This window comes from Manacus vitellinus, unplaced genomic scaffold (assembly GCF_001715985.3).
Source record: "Manacus vitellinus isolate BGI_N305 unplaced genomic scaffold, ASM171598v3 scaffold_17_pilon, whole genome shotgun sequence".
Lineage (NCBI taxonomy): Eukaryota > Metazoa > Chordata > Aves > Passeriformes > Pipridae > Manacus > Manacus vitellinus.
Window position 1 is genome coordinate 3,160,286 of NW_021939256.1, and position 17,265 is coordinate 3,177,550.

General features: G+C 39.3%; 1 protein-coding gene across 1 annotated transcript in view; it reads left to right on the forward strand.

Moving 5' to 3' along the window:
* The first annotated feature begins 3,637 nt into the window (after positions 1–3,637).
* The window catches only part of AHRR (aryl-hydrocarbon receptor repressor), a 65,470-nt gene continuing 51,842 nt past the window's right edge, over positions 3,638–17,265 (forward strand). Inside the window, exons 1-2 of the mRNA XM_008922869.3 lie at positions 3,638–3,699; positions 11,199–11,380. Coding sequence (XP_008921117.3) covers positions 3,638–3,699; positions 11,199–11,380 — 244 coding nt within the window. The remainder of the gene's footprint in view (positions 3,700–11,198; positions 11,381–17,265) is intronic.

Below are 17,265 nucleotides of genomic sequence, written 5' to 3' on the forward strand. Positions count from 1 at the left end.
TGAGTTTGTGTGGCAAGGTTTTGGTAGTGGGGGTCTACACAGGTGGCTTCTGTGAGAAGCTTCCAGAAGCTTTCCCCGTGTCTGACAGGTCCAAGACAGCCCCAGTGCTGGCCAAGGCCCAGCACATCAGCAACAATGGCAGCACCTCTGGGATAACGTATTTAAGAAGGGGGAAAAACCAGCACAGCCGCAACAGCAGTCAGAGAGAGGAACAAGAATATGTGAGAGTAACGGCCCTGCAGACACCATGGTCGGTGAAGAAGGAGGGACAGGAGATGTTCCAGGTGCTGGGGCAGAGATTCCCCTGCAGCTGATGTTGAAGACCATGGTGAGGCAGGCTGTACCCCTGCAGCCTACAGAGGACCCCACTCTGGAGGAGGTGAAGGAGGCTGTGACACCACGGGAAGCCTTCACTGGAGCTGGTTCATAACAGGACCTCTGGAGCAAGGAGCCCACGCTGGAGCAGGTTTGTTGGCAGGACTTGTGATCCTGCAGAGGACCCATATTGGAGCAGCCTGTTCCTGAAGGACTGTACCCCATGGGAGGGACCCATGCTGGAGCAGTCCATGGAGAACTGCAGCCCATGGGAAGGACTTACGCTGGAGAAGTTCATGGGAGGAAGAAGGCAGAGACAGAGTGTGATGAAGTGACCACAACCCCCATTCCCATCCCCCTCTGCCACTGCGGAGGGAGGAGGTAGAGAAAATAGGGAATGAAGTTGAGCCCAGGAAGAAGGGAAGGGTGGGGGGAAGGTAATTTTGAGATTTGGGGTTATTTGTCATTACCCTGCTCTGGTTTGGTTGGTAAGAAATTAAACTAATTTCCCCAAGGTGAGTCTGTTTTGCCCATGAAGGTAACTGGTGAGTGATCTCTGCCTGTCCTGATCTCAACCCACAAGCCTTCTGTTATATTTTCTCTCCTTTGTGCTGCTGAGGAGGGAAGTGATAGAGTAGTTTTGGTGGGTACCTCACATCCAGACAGTTTCAATTCACCAAAAATACAAAGAAAATACCTTTTCATGTAAGGTCTCACAAGGAACAGAATCAATTCTTTTGGCATCTTCACACCATTTTAGCTTCCCACTGAAGTAAGAAATCCATGAGGGTAGATGCAATCTTAAAAACTGTCAGACTATTGGGAAAAAAAAGAGCTAGCAGATTAGACTAGCAAAGTCCATGGGATAAAACTTTCTTAACCTGGAACAACATTTATTGCACTGTATCATATCTGTCATTGACTTCAGACAGGAGGTTCACCAATCTGATGTCACATGAAATAATTTCAGTAATAGTGAAAAAAGTAGTTTTGTTTATTTCTGAAAGAACTTTATCCCTGATACTGCACCAACTGGAGAATGACTGGTGTTTCCACCATAAGCTACAACTGAGAGAAGGCAAATTGTCTGATATCTGTATTATGCATCATTTCAGAATGAATTCTCAAGGAAAGAACCATTAACAGCTGTGGTTAGTTGTGTAATGGAGTAAAAATGGAATGTAGATTTAAATGATTTTGACGTAGTAGCCTGATAGCTATTTGTTGACACAATAATTGATTTTCTAGATGAGGGAAATAGAGTAGACCTTAGCTATCTCAATTTAGAGAAGGATGCTGTGCTGCTGACTACTAGTAATGAATTGAAGGGTCGGGGGAAGGAACTGGGTGAACAGCCTGTGCTGAAAGGAAAACAACTGATCAGGAGGGAAACTAACAGCAGAGTTCATCAGCTATCAGTTTGGAGACAGTTGCACTTTTACTAAGACATTTCATGTTAAACCAGATGTGTACCTATAAACTTCGTTTCACAGAATGTTCTGAGTTAGAAGGGACCCACAAAGATCAAGTCCAACTTTCAAGTAAATGGGCCGTACAGGGATCAAACCCATGACCTTGATGCTATTAGCACCATGCTCTGACCAGCTAAGCCAATCTCAAGGTCTGTTGCCTGTGCCATCAACACAAAAGTGGACACAATTCTCACACAGCAAAAAATAAACTGGAGATTAATTGTACGATTGGGATGGCTAGGCACCCGAGCCCATTTCCTCCTTAAACTGTGCATTTATTTGTTGGAAATTATACATGAAGGTGGACTCTGTATATTAGATGACTACAGGGTGACTGTGAGCCATGAATTTGGTAATGGCTATGGAAAAGGAAAATGTAGGCGCACAAATATCAAGTGAGATAATTCCCATAAAGAATAAGTGATTTGTCAATTACTCTCTCTCTATATATATGTATATGCATGTATGAAATACTTTTAGATTTAACTTAATATACTGTGCATGGTCCTGTTTATCCATGTTTTAGACAGATTGACTGAAATGAGAAAACAAAGACTCCTAAGATGATAGGAAGAATAAAGAGTTTGTAACATGAGAGGGAAATAAAACAGTTTTCGTTGTCCCAGAATAGAAAAACGAAGGCTGACTGAAGATATGACTGATATTTAAAAATATGCCAATGAGTAAACACAATGGAGGAGGAAGAGCTGTTTAAACTAAAAGACAATGTTGGCAGAAGAACAAATGGGCATAAAATGACCATGAACAAATTTAAGCTGGAAGACGAAAGGTTTCTAGGTATTAGAAAGCTGCCCTTCAATGAAAAAGAAGGCTCTTCTAAACAGTTTTTAAATCAAGTTCAGTAAGTTTATGATTTGCATTACATGATAGATCTGTCTTCAGCAGCATGGGATTGATTAAGTGACATAGAAGATCCCCTTAATTTTACATCTCACACAAAGCAGCAATTACTCTTGAGCTATCTTGAGATACACTAACCTCTCTGGTAGCCTGAACCCACTGTTGAACAGCACTCAGCATGACTAAAATATTCTTTCAGACAGAAAATCAAGAGACTTCAATATTCAGCTAATCTCCAGAAGATTTAAACAGACTGAATGCAAAAACTTGTTTCTGAACTTGCAATGTCTCTAAGGCTAGCATGCTCAAATAGATCAATAATAAGGCTAACTTTTGTCTGAAAACTGTCACCTCCATCAGCACTGCCCTGGGTCCTAGTGCTAACCACAACAGTGTGTGTCACATCTTGAGCTGCCGACAGACATATTTCCAGTCTTTAAAAGTGAGGATCTGAGAACCTGGAAAAATGCTGATTTGAATAATTGCATCCTACTACTTACAATGTCAGTAACGGAGAGAAAATCCCAGTGTATTTTAAAAGCTGTGAAATTGTCCCTGCAGATGACGGGTAGTATTAATCATTCTTATTTGTTTAGCTGAATTTAAAAATGAGCCTGGAAGGGAAAAAAAGTTTGGACATCCAGTAAGCAGGATGTATTTTATACCCATTTTATATCATGCGTAGTATGCTTAATTTGAAAAAATGAAAATCGAATATAAACATCAATATTCTAATATTATTAGGGTAGGAAATTGGAATTAGCCTTAAGCTTCTATCTTAACTAATGCCACCATGCTTCTTAGTGTTGTTGAATGTCACACTCAAGGAACAAACATTTTCCTTGGTTGAACTTTCATGGTCCAGTAATTTTGTCCAGCATTATGAAACACATTCCCAAATCTTCATTGGTGAAGCCTAGCCATGATGATGAAACACAGAAACCTCTAAACTAAGAAACTTATTCCTTTTGTTTTTCAGTGTCAGAACAATGATTCCTCCAGGGGAATGCCTATACGCTGGGAGAAAAAGGAGGAAACCCATTCAGAAACAGTTAAGTATCTATTCATCGGGGGCATCTCCCTGCAAATGTTTGTGCTAGAAATGAGGTAGAGGAAGGGTTCCCTTCCTCCTATGGTCTGCAGATGCAGGATAGACCTAGTCTTATTCTCTCCAGTGAGAAACCCTTGCCTGGGAGGCTGGCTCTTCATCATTAGGACTGTCTCCAGAAAGGATGCCAAGCATGGGTCCAACCATCCTCACCCATCAGTGGGTATGCCAGGAGGAGGCCAGTGTTGGTTATGGTGTGTACTGCAGTGCACTGCAGAACACACTGCTGTGAGGAGTGCAGAGGGAGTGCTTTTTCACAGGCAGAAGATACCGGTGGACTAAATGTCAGCTGGGCAATGGGCTGGAGAGGTGGCTGCCACCTTTGTACATCTGTGCTCCCTGCAGCCTGTTCGAGGAGCTTTCTGAGAAGCAGTGTGTCAAGTGGCACCAGTGTGCTGGTACTGCGCTCCCCCCTTCCCTTTTCCTTGGCTTAGCCTTGCTTGGGGCATCGCTAAGTCCAAAATGTGTGAGCCCAGAAAGTGGGTCAGTTCAGCCAACTGAAAGAGCAGACTTGTGATTCACTTTTTGCATAAAGAACACATAATTTTCAAACCACTATTTACTATGGGATCACTTTCATGAGAAAAAAATGGGAGACAGAAATTGCATGTGTGAAGGCAAAGCAGAAGAAGAAAAAATGCAATGGGAATTTGTTACTACAAGATGCTTGAAATGGGAGGGGAAAAAAGGTTGCTATCACTCAAATGTAAAATGATTTCCAGATGCCATAAACCGCTCTGTGAAATGAAGCTTTTAGTATAATCATCCCACATCTTCTGTGTTACACTTGATTCTATGATTACAAAACACACGATTTTACTGTGTTACAATTATGAACTGGCGCTGGTGGCCTTCACAGACAATTTAAGGATGAGAAGGTAACTAAAATAGATTTCCCTATTTTCGGTTGTTCAGAACTTCTAAAAATAACCCACTTGGCTTAAAATTGTATATATTGGTCTGAAGTCAAAGAGGAGTTTCTCTGAATGTTTTAATGACATCTGTTGATATTGTTTGGATTTTGGGCAGTATTTGCTCATGAACCACTTCTTCCAAATTAAAAAAAATATTTCTTTTATTGCAAAATATATCATAGGTGACAATTTCAATAGATAAAGATAATGACATAAGGAAAGAATTCTTCCTACAAAAATCCTGAGTGTTGAATCCAAAATGTATGTAAGATTTCTGCACTACTCTTAAATATGGACATGGATATTTAATTTTATAACAACTGCATGAGGTGTGGAACCACTTCAGTACATGAAATTACCTCTGTGAAAACTGTTTATGGATCATTACTTTTGTAAGGAAGGAAAGTTGCAGTTGCTTTGGTAAACATTCAGATTTATGTTTGGAGTTTACATCTAGCTAGAACTTCTCTTGAAGATGACTTCTAGATAAGTGCAATGACTAAGAAAACTAACTGCTAAAAAATGACAGAAATGACCTCATTAGCCTTTTTTGAAGTTCTGACTTCAATAAACTCAGAAGCAAATTCTCACTCACTTTGACAGAACCAAGTTTCTCTCTTGGGAACCACTGCAAGTAATGCTACCTTGAAAATAGCTTTGCTATGACATTGCAGTGCAGGTACCTGAGCATGAGCTTTTGATTAAGAAACATGGTCTTGGTTAAAACAAAGGAAAATATTTGGATTATTAGAGTACTGAGCTCCCACACTGGAAACAGCAGTCTGTTTTCTGTGGTTAGTTACCACTTGCTGAGGATGATTTCTCAGTTCCTAGCGACACTGCTCTCTTCCTCAAACCTTATCTGTTTGTGGGCTTAGTCTCTGGTAAGCCTTTCCTGTGCTTATTCCCTCACTCAGGGACTTATTTTCATCTAAAGAGGCTCTGAATGCCCCAGACAGACTGGCAAACAGAGCTCCTTTTGCAGTCTATGTCCTTCAGTCCTACTGGTTTTAATAACATCTCAGGACTCCAAGATATCCTTACTGTTACGCTGCCTTAAGTTGCTGAGAACACAGCTGCGCTGGGCAGGACACGTCTCAAGGATGAAGGACCACTGCCTCCCTAAGATCCTGCTTTATGGTGAACTTGCCACCGGCTGCTGCAAGAGAGGAGCCCCGAAGAGGAAATACAAGGACTCCCTGAAACAACATCTCAGCCTTGGCCATATTGATCAACATAACTGGTCTACTCTGGCCTCCAATCGGGAAGTCTGGAGACACACCATCTATAACGCTGCTGCTTCCTTTGAGAACACACGCAGGATCACTCTTGAGGAGAAAAGACAACGCAGAAAGAATCATGCCTTGCAGAATATACCACCTAAGGAGTCTTTCTGCTGTGCCTTTTGAAACCAGATGTGCCTGTCTCGTATTGGCCTCTTTAGCCACCAGTGCACTTGTAACAAACGTGGATAGAGCCCTCCTCAAATCTTCAATCGCGAAGCCCGGCCATGATGATGAGAAGAGTAGATGAAAACTATTAATTGAGCAGCATATTTAACCATGGTTTTGATTCATGTCATACCATCTTTGTTACAACTTTTTTCTCCTGTTTGATTTCATAGCACAGCACATTCTCCTCAGCCTTGTTCTACTTACCCTCTGTCATTCTAATAATGAATCAAAGCAGATATAGCCACCTGCTTTGGGATGAGTATTGTTCAGTTGTAAAACCTAATTTTTCACAGGAACGAAAGTGTATGGATATTCTTTGGCCAGTCCTAGTGATGATTCCTCTCTTTTTAACATGAATAATCTCTAGAATTTAACTGTCTCTTAACACAGGAATAAGTGAGCTCAGGTGTCTCAGTCTGAGCAAGATACTTGGATCTTAGTAGGGATCCATGGATGAGTCCTTTCAAAGGTCAGGATTTAAAAGACAGAGATGCAGCTCTCCCTTCTGCAGAACAAGTGGGATGTTTATATTTACCCATACACAGTGCATCCCATAAGGCTGTCTCTCTAACTCTACATCAACTTTTTGTGATCAATCTAGGTGGTGATCCTGCAGCTGGTTTTTAATCCAGGATATCACAGAATGATATTTTTCATTATGTTCATTAATATTTTTCAGGCACAGAAATTCTATTCTGAGGTAGTTTTACAGAACAGTGATGAAAATGTATGAAGAAGTTCCATGAGAGAATGCAGAGACCCACAAGACTCAGGCAGAATGTGTGGAAAATTGGTTTTACTGAGAGGAACTAAAATGTTTCTCTTCTCTAGACAGAACTAGCAGAACTATCTTCATTAGGTTGCCATTCTTCAGACAATACCTCAGGTTCAAGTTCTACTTTTACACATGCAAATAAATTAAAAACCCTAACTGTTCTCCTTTTGTCCCAGAAAACTTCCAAATGAGCCCCATTAGATGTGGTCTACACTAAAGAATTTTGGTTTTTATGGACACGGTTCAAACACCTGGAGGTCAGACTGATTGAAAAATTTTCCATAAGATATGCCTTTCAGCCAGACAGCCGGCATTTTGACTAAAGGAAACATTCTCTACCAAGTGTTTATTTCCTGTGGAAATCTAACATTTTACTGGTAATTCAAGCATCTGGAAATTAAAGAGATCTTGTGTTTTAACCTCAAGCTAAAATCACTGTGCTGAAATTAGTACTTAGAAATGCTAAGGCAATGCTTCAGGACAGTTCCCATTTGGGAACCTCAGCCACTTCTTCATCTCAAACTCTGGCATCTTATGAAACCCTCTTCCTCCACAAAACCTTTCTTGTGATATTTTATGGCTCTTTAAAGGCAAGCTATAGCTGCCTAAGCTCTGAGTGTATCTATAACTGGTCCATACTGCCCACTTCAGTCAGAACCATACCTGTGACAGGGTAAACAGAGACTTTGGGAGGTGCAGCTTTCTCCAGCTTCCTAGTTCTCATTTTAAGGTCCTCTGTGGCATAGCCCTTCCTCTTACTTGGTATCACACTATTCCACCTCTCATCTGCTCTGCCAGTGTGGCATCTTCTTGACCATTAGTTCTGTCTTTCCTTACTGTGAAGAGGCAGAAGAGATAGAAGGAGGCAAAGGGCCCCCTTTCCCTCGAACAGCTTTCTCTCATTCAGTCCTTTTGGTTCGTAGGAGATGGTGATCACCTGCACATATACAGCTGGCACTGGAGCTCAACTCTGCAAGGATTTCTATGCAATGTACAAAAGCACAGCTCGGTGGCTGTGGGTGCTGGTCACTATGTTCATGATCACCATCTTGCTGTTACTTTGCATTTAGCCTATCTGTTGCATTTCCTGGTCTCTCTCTTCCCTTTCCTTTCTTACTAAAACCATGCTGTCACAGTAAATGGTTAGATTTTTCTCATTTCAGATAATCTGCAGGTTTAACACTTAGGCATACTTAAAAAACTTAATGAGAGTGAACTTTTCATTAACAGGGCAGGGCTCCCGCAGAGGGTAGGGAGCAGCAGACAGAGCTGCAGTTGCAGGAAATTCCTCTGCAAGCTCACCAAACTGGTTTACACTAGTGGCGGTCTGTGTGTCATGGGCACACTGAATCATTAATGCGCAAATGGCTCAATGCCTCGTGTACCACCGAAACAGAAAATGTCCTCTGCACCAGCTGCTGCACTCAGCTCCCACCACACGGGGACTGGTAGTGTGCGTTCTGTGCAGGTACAAGTACTTGTTACTGCAGGGCAGGATTTAGGCGTTTTAACAATGCAAGGAAGGGAAAGCCAGCTTTGTTTTTTTAATTACATGTGCTACTCTACTGCAGTAGTGTTGTATGGAAAGCAGAGTAAATGAGATATCGGAGTGAGTGCTACATCTCTGTTTACAGTTTTACAATCCTGAGTTTAACACAAACACAACAAGCACCATCTACTTTCAGCCCAAAATAAAGGCCAGAATTTCCATTTGCCTCAAAGCAGCCCACTGAAAAATGTCCCTGCTTGTCCCTTTCTGTTTATGGCTAGCTAAGCTAAGCTAGCCTTTGCATGGAACTCACTGGCATTGTTTTAAATTGCATCCACTTGGCACCTAATTACAATTTACATCAAACCCCTGTTTGTTTGGATTCACTCCCTTACTGAATCATTTCCTTGAGTTTTCAGGAAGACTTTGTCCTGAACTTTCTCCCGTGGTCTTTTTACACCATTCCCTGCAGCCTCCAGAAAACTATTTCTTTCAGGCAGTACAAAGGCAGCCCACCTAATTGCCTCAAACCATTCCTCTCTGGCATAAAGCAGTCACTATTTTATGCGATAAGTAGGCTTGAACAACTTCTATTTCTATCCCATGTTATTCTTGAAGATTTTTACCTTTAGAACTCATCAGTTTAATTTTCCTTATTAAAATTAATTTTTTCTGTCCTAAATTGCTTCCTTGCTTCAGCTGGTTTGTCAGACATAAAGACCAATTAGCAAAAACTTATGTGCTTTAGTTTCTGCTCAGCTGTAGATATTTTCCCACAATATTACTGCTCTCACAGGTCAGACATCATTCTGGTGTCATAGGATGGCTGAGCTTCAGGGTATACCACAAAAAATAGTTAGCTCAGAAAAAGTAAAAAAAAAGTATTCATTCTTTGTTGATTACTTTATTTGTTGCAAATTTGCTCTCCAGTGGTGAAAAGTTGTTCATTGATCCAAATCAATGAAGTCTTCTCCATATCTTTGAGAGCAACTCATTAAGTTATTGAAGAGCCACATTTCAGTATTGGCGATTTTGAATGAAAAACCAGAAATTAGATATATATTCACTGACATCTACCTCAGATATTTTTTTTCATTCACTCTGTCCATTGATGCTGTCCTCTTAAAATGAAGTGAGGCTCTCAAAAGTAGTAATGAATTTTTCATAACTAATTTACTTTAAGAGGTTTTCAATTAGCAGCAATCACACATACAAAACATTGATTTTTGTTTTACTAATTGCACGATTTTTTAATAAGCATGATTTTTTAGGATCTCAGTTATGATAAATTAATACTTCTATAATTTAACACATTAGCCACTTTGTGAAATACTAATGCTCAAAATGAAAATTATGATTGAAGAATGCAGTAAACGTGTGAAGCATGGAAATGCAGTAGTAAAGTGCAACAAATAATTAGTTTTACTGTCATACTCCACTGGAGTGCCAGCTAGCTACATAACATGATCCTTGGCTTTGTTGAGGTGAAAGTGGAAACTGTTAGCACAACCATATTTTTCTTGTCTACCATTCCCAAAACTTAAGTATTTTTCCGTCCTTCCCTCCCTGATTTTTCTCTCAATGTCTCTTATTCAGGAGAAGGTACCTCAGGAGGAACACATCTCTGTACTACAATAAGAACTTGAACAAGGGCATTACCAGAGTGGAGGTCCAGCTGACAGAGCCCAAAGTTCCTGGGACATGCCAGGTCAACTATAGGAGGCTGCTGCACTCCCTCTGAGATCATAGATCAGTGTAGTTTATAGCTCCATTGTCCTGTGGCTTTTGGCTACTGCTGGGTCCAGCAATAGCTGTCTACTGAAAGGAACCACCTTCTCAAATTTCTGCTCAGGTCTTCTTGTTTAATAGATAAGTCTGTGCTTCAACACCTAGCACCTCTCACTGTTATGCTGGAAATAATATTCCCATTTCTGTTTGCAAGTGCATCAGCTTTTCCTCTTCTCCCTCTTGAGAACAATATATTACATGTTCTGTGAGAATATCAGCAGACACTCCAAAATTGAGGTTCCTCATTTGTGATGTATTTCATCTTAACAAATTTTCACAACAGCTTTTCTAAGTTATCTATTATTGTACATTGCACGAGAGGAACACAAAATGGGGATGAATTAGGAGTGCTTGGCCTAGAAAGCTGAGTAACATAGGTCTTTATGTTTTGCAAGGAATATCAACATTCTTAAGAGAGAAACCAAATTCTTATCTCTGTTATTTCTGCTGTAGGAAGGTAAATGTGAGAATGTACACAGGATTTTGGAGCCTGATGAAAGAACAGCTCTTTACCTTGCCTCCCACACTTTTTAAAATCATGTCTAAAGATCGGCTCTTTTCTTAATTATCTACTGACCCACAGGTTAACTTTGAGTCATTACATGGAGGGAACTAAGATGCTTTGGATGAATACAGTGGGGTATTGAATGGGTTCATGCATTAGTAATTTTCTTCTGCTGGTCTGCCCCTTATTTGTACAACATAGAAGAGAAATTGTTTTTCTGGTATTGACCAGAACAGTAAGAGAGTACCCACTCCCCTAAGGTCAGAGGGTCCTGAGCAAGAGATACCATGTGTTTTTCACTGGGCAGATGTGAAAAGAGAATCCAATGTCCATGTCTTTGCACCACGGCAAATGCAGAATAGTAAATCTCTTTTTGGCAGGAGACAGAAACTTTAAAGATTTCCATAGAAGCTAAGTGGAGTATTCCTGTTATCAACTAATTGCATACAGCATCTCAGTCTCTGGTTGTACTACCTGGAAGTAAAACGGGTAATCGAAAATGTGTTCTCCACCACAGAAGGCCTGCAGTCGGGAATGAAAAATCGAACCCTTCGAAGAGACACAGGGACCGTCTGAATGCGGAACTGGACCATCTGGCCAGCCTCCTGCCTTTTCCACCTGACATTGTATCAAAACTGGACAAACTTTCCGTCTTGCGCCTCAGTGTCAGCTATCTCCGAGTCAAAAGTTTCTTTCAAGGTAGGTTTCCTTAAGATATCAACGTCCCATTAAAAGCATCTCTTTAATTTGTTGTTGCTTTGTACTAAGCCTGAGTAAAAGTGACAAGCAGTATTATATCGATAAAGACATGGAAAAAATCTGTAGTTGAATTTATTTTGTGCGTGGGATATTGCACTGAAAGTTTCATGCATTTTTTCCTATGCTGTTTCTGTGTTTTTCATGAAATAATGGGATAACGCCCATCTTTTCTCAGTAGGCTTTAGGAAATGGGAAAACACAATTTTAAAATCACTAAATTGGCAAAGAAGCTTGGCATAGATGTAATACCTGTAGATACTTTGAACTCCCTATTTGATGCTGTTAATGACACGTTTTCAAAATGCCTGGTTAAGTATGATGTGAAAGTCAAGCAACGACTGTATTGCCTGTGTTTGCTGTATGCCAGAAGGAAATGGGCTTGCTTGAAAAGCCAAAAGAATCACCATCTTTTAGGATAAGAGAGGTTCAAAGTTTAAAGTGTTGATTAAAGCTGTACAAGGCTATGTTTTGTTTTTGTAGCTGTCTGGCACACGACACAATGAAAGCCAAATGTGAATTTTCAGATGCACATAAAAAGAATTCTTCCAAATTTGAAGACAGTTTGAGTTTCTTCTGTTGCTGAAGAGTTCACAAGAGCAAAATCCAGATTAGGGATTTAACCATGAAAATCGTCTCTAGAATTGTTTTTTAGAACAGAAAAAAAAGTCCATTTGAAGGAGTATAGTTGACCAAAACTTACAGGTGGACTGCAGAGATAAACAGAAGTATTTTTTAATGGACGTTATTTTTCCTTTACTACTCTTTACTACTTCTTCCTGTTACTATTCCTTATTATGCACAGTGTATATATATTTTTTGGCTTTGCCTGGAGAATAATATCTATTAGTTTGTTTCTTACTTATAAAATATATTTTAGTATAAAAGAAATGCCAGGTTGAAGAGACTTTGGCAGGCTGCAGGGTATTTTACAAGCTGACAACATTGCAGGACCTGACATTGATAGCAGGAGCCTCCCATGTCAACTGTGGTAGTTGGTTGCCTAACCTCCAGCATCCTGCAGTTTACAGAGTGCCACTCTTTGCCTTTGAGCACATACTTGAGTATTATGGTCCCTTCCTCTGAGCTTTACTTTTGGTTTCTTTCAGATTCACAAGCAATAATATCTGCCTTTACTGCTCTTCTGTCAGAGTTTCTCAAATCCATTGTCTCCTTTTTTTAAAGGGATGAGATAAAAGGAAAACAAGCAAAGCCAGACTTCATTATGCTGAAATGTTGCATGTTCAATGTTTTGTGAGATTTCATTTAATTTAATCCCCAAATTACCTAATTGAACACATCGTTTGTGTTCCCTTCATTCTTATTTTTAAATGTTTACATCATGAAACTAAGGTTACAGTTAGCATTGTTTATAGTAAAGGAAGGAAACTACACGCCATTTTAAGACGAGAGCAGGCTGGAGCTTCGGATGGGTGAAGTGGAGAAGAGGTGAGCCGTGGAAACAGAGCTGCATGAGGAAGGGTTGTTAATGTTTGGGTAAGGGCAGAAGCTGCCATATCCTTCGTGGGCATCACGATCTTTCTTGTAGTTGTAGAGAAATACAGCAAAATCTGTTTTTTTAAGCAAAAACTTTGGTAGGAAGTCACCTAAAAAAGCAAACAAAAAATATCCATCCCAGTGTTTCCATCTTTGTTGTGATGAAAGAGGATAGAAGAGCAAAAATTGTTTGTTTGTGGCTTTTTAAATCAAAGGATGGCACTAAACTGGGAGCTGCTATAAACACTGAGGACAGAGAACCGACAGTGGCATACAGAGATGTTATAAAATTGGATAAAAAAACATTTCTGGAAAAATAGCCTAGTAAATCTGCACTAATTCAGTCAGGGAAAATTAATACAAAGGAACTGGTATTCAATAGAAATGAGCAACCTAGAAAAGAGAACATAAAAACAATAATCGAAGTGGGACAGTGGTCAGCAAATTGTTCCATGCCTGTAATATGATATGTTGACATAAACAAGAAAACCAAGTGTGGATTTTGGTCTGTTTGCCCAGAGGCAGCATGTCACTACACAGGAAGGTTATAATCCCTCTCTGCATGAGACCAGCATGACTCCATCTGGAATGGAGCTTTCTGATGTGGGCATCTCCTGGTCACAAGGGCATTAGTACATATTAAGGGGTTTGGGATAAACACAAGCAAGACTATAAAGTTGGATGGACAAAGAAAAAAAAGAGTAAAATTAGCTCAAATGTGTACAATTTATATTCTTTGGCTGTTTCTCTTCATAGGAGAGAAAGACGAGAAGGGAAGGAATTGCTTAAGATATTTTAGAGTGGCACAATGGAGGACCCAAGGAATGATGATGCCCAAGATGAAATTTGACTTGAATATCAAGCAAAACATATCTGTAGTGAGTTCTTTTTGGCTATCTGATATTCCTAAAATGGATACAGTGGAGATTCAGGACAATTAAAATGCATAATCTTCTGTGATACGCAGTAATGTGCATCTTTTGTTTAAAAAACTATTATCTGAGTTTTGAGGAAGTTAAGTGTAAATTTCAGGTTTTAAAATGTACTTTTAAGAATATTGATTGTAATTTTTAAGAAAATACAAGTAGTGCTATTTGACACATAAATTCATATGTTACATTGCAGATTCAACCTGTAATAGTTCAGCAATTCCTGTGACAATTATAACTACCTTCAACAGTCCCAGCAGTTTTTAGACACACTTATTTACTTCCACTAGGTGTCCTTTCAGTAGCTAATCTGCAGTAGTCAGTGTGCAGCACAAACATATTTATAAAGAACAATAGCCAACTGGAGAGCATGGCGTGACCACACCATATTGACTTCAAGTATGAAAATCGTTTTGCAGAGAATGAGGTATTAGGGGACGGAGAATATGTTTGTCATTTATTCCCTTTTTAGTGACCATTATATGTTAGTACCTTTAGGTATATGACCAGTTCATCTTAGTTAAATTGTTTAAGCAAAGGCCTGGCTCCTTTCCAAAATTTAGATCTGGTTGTTGAGACCGATATTCCAAGGATTTATTTTAAGTTGTTGCGGTTGATTCCCTCCCTCATTCTTAGAAATGTTCTCCTTTTGGTTCGGAATAATTCTTCTGTCTACTTGTTTTAGGGTCTTCATATGCCTGTTATCAGTTGGCAGAGGCTCTATTAATAGTCCCGCTCCCTCCAAGCTATATGCATTTAGTCATTTTGCATTTTCCTGATAAGCACTTAAAAAGGGCTTGCAGCAATAACCTTCCAATCTCACCAGATCTCTTGTATAAAGCAGCGTGGGTCTGAATTAGTGCTTAGACTGAGAGACACCAACTGCTACAAGAAAATATGACGGTCATTTGACCCTGACATAGACTTGCCTTGGGTGGGGCTCCTATGAGAGTGGTGTCTGTGACCACTTGAGTTTGCTGGGCCTCTCTTTGGGACATATTCCATCTTCATTAATTGTAGTCTGTCTTCCTTTACCACTCTCAACAATACATCCTTTATTACCTCTTATTTATCAGTTTTTCCATTGGTGGAAAAATGTTGATCTTGTTCCACTTCTAAACCAACTCTCTTTTGTTGGTCATTTAAATTGTTACCTTCTAGTATAGGTAATTATTTTGTAAACAAATGTCAAAAGAATAGCACCATGTTCTTTTAGTGTCTCAGACCCTTTCTGAGAGAGAGTGCTAACTCAGTTTCACAGTACCTGTAAAGAAATCAGTCATGACAATTTAAATAGGCCAACACAATTACAACTAGGGCTGTAAAACTTCTCATTTTTCAGTTCTTAGTGTAAGTAACCTTGTGTCAGTACGCCACTCAAATTGTCCTTCAACATATCCTACATTAATGCTAAACCTTTTAGCCATAAGCATTCCTGACAAATGATAGCTGCTGTTGTTGACTACAGTCTTAGACAGCAAATGTAGAGACCTTGATACAGATCAATTTTTTGATTGTTCAGAAAGCGGGAGTATTTTAAATCCTTCACTACATAATTTATATAAAGCATAATTTTATTCAATAGCTTGTTATTTTTCCCATCTGGACATTTTTTGCATGCGCAAATGTGTATTTATACACACATACACATATGCAAACACAAAGACATTCATGCATATACAAAAACAGTGTCATCCCAACAAAAATTTCCTTCAGAGAACTGCTTTGAACCTCTGTATTTATTTCAGACTTCAGTGTCTTCTCTGTATTTACTTACTTCCAGACTTCATTTGATTTTGAAAGTTAAATATCTGATAGATTTATGGATGACTAAATAAGGAATGTAGGGATTCACAGCTGAACTCTGGGAATAAATATATTAAAAGTTTCTGTAAGTCTTATATTTAAACTGTAGTCTAGGTCTTTGCAAAAGCAGTGACAGTCAAACATGGAGACATGTTGTTTGACCTGTCTTAGACGGAAGTTATATATGGATTTAAACTGAATTTTAGAAACAAAGTAGAGTTGGAGAAATTTGTTTACAAATGTTAGTTCATCTGCTTCCACCTAGAATTCAAAATTTTAGGAAACAGGCTTGCAATGGACTTTCCTGAGCAAAGAATGAGTTATGCCTAAACCTGAGTGTCCTTGTCTAAGGCTCTTGTAAATCTGCAACATGAGTGATTCCGCACCTTCCTTGGCAATCCCTAACATCCAAGCTGGAGCTGTCCTGCTTCAGTTTAAGCCCTTCTTCTGTAGAAGAAAAATTTTGTTTCCTTTTCTCGTGGCACCTCTACTTTTTCAGATTTTACAGCCATGAAGTTGTCCCATGTTTCCTTCACTGTTTTCTTCTTCAGACAAAACAGGCCTGCCTTTTTTTTTTTTAACAAGAGCTATATTTTCTTTATAATTTTTGCTCAGCTTTTGTCTTTTTTTCAAGATTGCTCTAGCGTATGTGCAATACATCCTTCCATTTTGCAACAAATGACTGATAACTTCTCTCCTAGTATGGTCTCTGAACTAAAATTAGTCCCCCTTCCAACCAGATTTTTCAGTTTACTTATGAAGATGTTGTGAGACAGTATCAATAGCCTTTTAAAGTTAAGAAGACATATAATAGCTATTCTTCTCATCCACCGTCCAGTTGTAAAAGGTAATTTAGTTTGACATGCCAACATATCCTTGACAGACCTGTTGATATTTTTCGATATTTTTCTTCAAGACTTTTCTAGGGATTGAAGCTCAGCGAGGTGGTCCCAATATCCTTTGGTTTCCTCTTCCAATGCTTTCTAAAGATAAGCTCCATGTTTATCCTCTTTTAATCTTTCAGAATCTCCTCTTAATATCATGATTTCTCATAGAGGAATAGGTAATGCTTCAGTGCAGTCTCAGAATACACCAAAATGAGTCTCACCAAACGCAACTAAACTCATGCAAGCACCTGAGATGCAGCCTTGTTCCAGGTATTTTGTCAGTATGTATCTGATCCTAGCTGATGGAAGCAAAAAGAGTCAATAAACACTAAACTTTTTTGTTGTCATCATCTGTAGCTTTCCCTGTGCTGAAAAGCAGAAAACTCTTTTCCCAACCTTGTATGGCTAAAGGACTTCCAGCATGCTTTTTATAACTATCCCTTTCTTGCTACATCTGACTTTATGCATTGGCTTTTCTGTTTCTCTTCTTATACATTTGTGCTTTATTTTACTAATTTTTTAAAAAGATTTTCTGTGAGCTTCCAGTCATTGAAGATTTTGTTAAGTTGGTCTGTTCTTATATTTCCCATTCTTCACTGCCCCTGAGATAGTTTACACTTATGTCCTACATATTGGTTTGTTGAAGGAACATCCAGGTCCTATTTCCCTTAGATATCTCTCCTCTGTGATTTTTCCAGGTGTACTGAAG